Raw genomic sequence first — 3,774 nt, forward strand, 5'->3', positions numbered from 1 at the left:
GGTCCAATTAATTCAACTTTCAGAAACTTCTATTTGGCTATAAATCATATCCATTGTCTCTTCACAGTAGACTCACCATTTTACAGGAGGAATAGTTCATTGCTAAAATGAGTGAAAAATGTAAATATCAAGATACAAAAATAAAAGAAAAAATATGCTATTATTTCACAGACAAGTATATCTCACCCCTTTTTCTCAGTTACTCATTTCTGAGTGGCCTAATGGTAATAAATAACACACATGCTAATGACCTGGATTCAGCCACCCAACAATGTACCCATATTTCAAAACATCATGTTGTATACCATATATGTTTTATTTGTTAACTTAAATTTTTTTTTACTTTTTAAAAACTAAAACAATATTTCACAATTAATAGCAGTGATCCTCCCACAGAATCTAGCTCAGTGAAAAAAGAAAGACAGAACAATCACCCTAACAGCCTGTGTATCTCAAAAATAAGCTAAAAGGAAGTAATTACATGAAAACTTTAGACATGCACAACATAAATCACCAATGAAAGGACGCTATTTTTTTAAAAAATCTTTAAAACAAAGATTGATAATCATCTAAGTGGTAGGTTTTGAAGATCATCTTTACCAGAGAAGAGGCAAGGGGAAAGGAGGCTATATAATCTTTCAAATACTTTGCCTCTTGCTATTTTACCAAAATTAGTGGTGGCTTATCAACAGTACAGCAACATTTCAGCCACTAGGTGGCAGGGGGAAAAAAAGAAAAGCCAAAACAAAAGAAAGCAGCCTAAATGTTCAGGTACATACTTAGTTAAAGGAAGAGTAAGAGGTACTAATAGACCAAATCTTCCAGTTCTACCCCTGCGAATACAATCAAGTGGACAACATATGAAGTAGGAACAGCCAGGGTTGGGCCTAAAACAGTGGACTGCTCACTCTTCACAGTATTCTAAGAAAGCTGAGATTTGAACAGTGGGCAATTCACACTATATAATTTCCAGGCATAGATCAGAAATAGGTTTGGGGAAGAAGGTCCCAGGTTGAAGAAAAATCTACTTCTTGAATTTAGTGGTGTTCAGGGGGAAAAAAAGGAAAACATCTGAAGATATAGGACAGCTAGCCAACTGCCCATCCCTCATATTGTCCAACTTATCCCCGAAATATTGTCCCCACAGTGTCTGAAACTCTGCATGCAGGATGGGAAGACTGACAGTGTAACAGCCCTCAGTACACTCAAAAAAAAAATTAAAGCTACCCTCTAAGATTTTGCATCAAAATTCTACAAGGATGGCTGGGGATATAGCTCAGTGGCATAAGTGCCTGCTTGGCAAGAGCAAGGTCGTGAGTTCAATCCCCAGTACTGTAAAAAAACAACAACAACAAAAAAAAGAATGAAATTCTACAAGGATAATCACACTATAACATCACTAAGACAAGACTGGATTGCAGTGAATGACTGATGAAAGAATATGTTGTGGTATGCTAGTTGTAACGGAAAACCAGTTTGGAACTCTGATTCTAGTACATGGGAAAAAAATGTCCCAGCCCACTGATATTAGTATAAAGTCATAAGGTCTTAAAGTAAAGACAGATATATCAATGTGTAACTGCCTAACAGCATCAGTCATTAACATAATCTAACTCTCTGCACTCTCATTCCAAGTTCAATATCTTCCCAAATGTACTAATAATACAATGCTTTTCAACCTCTCCTCTGACAAAATAACCAAAGGGCTCAATACTGATGACAGCAGTGGTTGTCTAGAGCAATGATTTTTAACTAGGAGGCATCACAAATATCTGAACAATGGTTCAAGGAGCTACAACTGGAGAAAGATAAGGAGGAATTTCTAGAACAATGACTGTTCAGTTTTTGACATGGACAATGGTTACAAAGATATTAACTTTAAAACCTTTGCAAGGCATGGTGGCATATACCTGTAATCCCAGCACTTGGGAAGCTGAGCCATGAGATCACCTCAAATGCAAGGCGAGCCTGTGCTACACTGAGACAGACTCTACCTCAAAAAAGCAAAAACAACAAAAATTGTTCTTCAAACTATACATAGGTCTCATACAGTCTTCTACAGCTATATCACGTCAATCAAAATAAATGCAAGGAAAACAAATATATTTACCCCCCTTAACTGAAATTCTAAAGCTAACCTTGCCTTTCCCCCAAAGAGTAGCAGTATCAATTTCATAAGAAAATATGATCACAGCTGGGATTGGTGGCACACACCTGTAATCCCAGCACTTGGGAGGCTGAGGCAAGAGGGTCACCGTGAGTTTGAGGCCAGCCCTGGCTACATAAGTGAGCTCAAGGCCAGCCTGAATTGCATAGTGAGACCTTGTCTCAAAAAAAAGAAAGAAAAATATCACATAGGGACCTTTAAAACTGAGCTCTACATATTCTAAGGATTGGAGTATATATACTTAATTGGGCAGCACCAGACCTAAATTTAACTATACTCGACAAATAGAGGGCTTGTGAAAGAATACTTTCACTCATTCAAAATAACATATCCTCAAACTCTACAGATAACCTTCCTAGTGACTCCTTCTTATATATGTGATTTACCTCTAAAATACTGAAGTACCATTCCGAGAAATCTTCCTACCAGCTAAAACAATAGATATTTTTCTTAATCTTCTGTCTTCCTCAGATTAAACAAAGTAACATTCTAGGACATGTTTCTATTTTTAAAGATTTCTTTTCCTCTTTCAATTCTCATTTCACCAGAAATAAAAATCTTATCGATCACACTCTCGTACAAACACAACTAAAAACTCTACTATAAAAAATGAAATCTAACTATTATTCCCTTCCTTTTCTAATTTCAATGTAGTATGCACAAATGCTGGGAAAATGAAACTTGGTGCCTGGAATTAAAGTCTAGTAAGAATGGTGTATAACACAAAGAAATGAGAGGAAAATGATTTTTCCTATGACAAAAGGCTTTAGAAGATAAACTATAAAAAAATTCAGTTGGTAACTGTTTTTCTTGTTTTAAAACAAAATGTAGCCAGGCGTGGTGGTGCACATCTGCAATCCCAACACTCAGGAGGCTGAGGCAGGAGGATTTTTGCAAGTTCGAGGCCAGCCTGGGCTACAAAGTGAGTTCATGACTGGCTTGAACTACACAGTGAGACCCTGTCTCAAAAAGATAAAAAAATAAATAAATAAATAAATAAAATAAAACAAAATGTAAAAAGCCACTCGAGAAATCTAACTTGCAATTTAACTTATAAAAACTTTACTAGTGTTTTTAACAAGTTTTTTAAACTTTATTTATATTTTGCATAAATTTTAAGTGCATCTTTACATACATATACATGCACCCAGACAAAGATTCAAACTTAAAGCCAGATTTGAAAGTTTTATTGGAAGAAGAGGGGAAAGCCAAGCAATTAAATATGCTGCTCCTCTAATCTAAAAGGTTTTATTTTATTCACTTAAATTTCATTTTCATACCTCAAATTCATCTTGAGTGCTCTGAACATTGCACCATCTGGCAACAGGTTCAGGAACCACCTCCCAATCCTCGCAGACTTTTTTTAGGATATTCACAAATGTTGACTTCCCCGCAGCTGTTACAGGAGTAAAGGTAAAATTGAGAAAAGAAATGTCAGGAAAAGAAAAGCCAGACAGTCAATAGCCTTTCAAAAGATATTGAATAGCAAACAATACAAAAACAAGAAAAATAAAACCAGATGTTCAACTCCCTATACTTTCTCCCCTCCTGTCTCCCGCTCCCTCTCTCTCCTTAATGAAAACTGAGAGGGGTCTTTCCCAAATGTG

The 3,774-nt window shown here is 36.1% G+C and overlaps 1 protein-coding gene across 1 annotated transcript in view; it reads right to left on the minus strand.

Moving 5' to 3' along the window:
* Positions 1-3,563, minus strand: part of Dck (deoxycytidine kinase) — a gene marked incomplete at its 5' end in the record, with an annotated part of 35,155 nt that extends 31,592 nt beyond the window's left edge. Inside the window, 1 exon segment of the mRNA XM_005392943.2 lies at positions 3,448-3,563. Within this exon segment, the coding sequence (XP_005393000.2) occupies positions 3,448-3,563 (116 nt within the window).
* Positions 3,564-3,774: the final 211 nt, after the last annotated feature.

This window comes from Chinchilla lanigera, unplaced genomic scaffold (genome assembly GCF_000276665.1).
Source record: "Chinchilla lanigera isolate Chin_1 unplaced genomic scaffold, ChiLan1.0 scaffold00046, whole genome shotgun sequence".
NCBI lineage: Eukaryota > Metazoa > Chordata > Mammalia > Rodentia > Chinchillidae > Chinchilla > Chinchilla lanigera.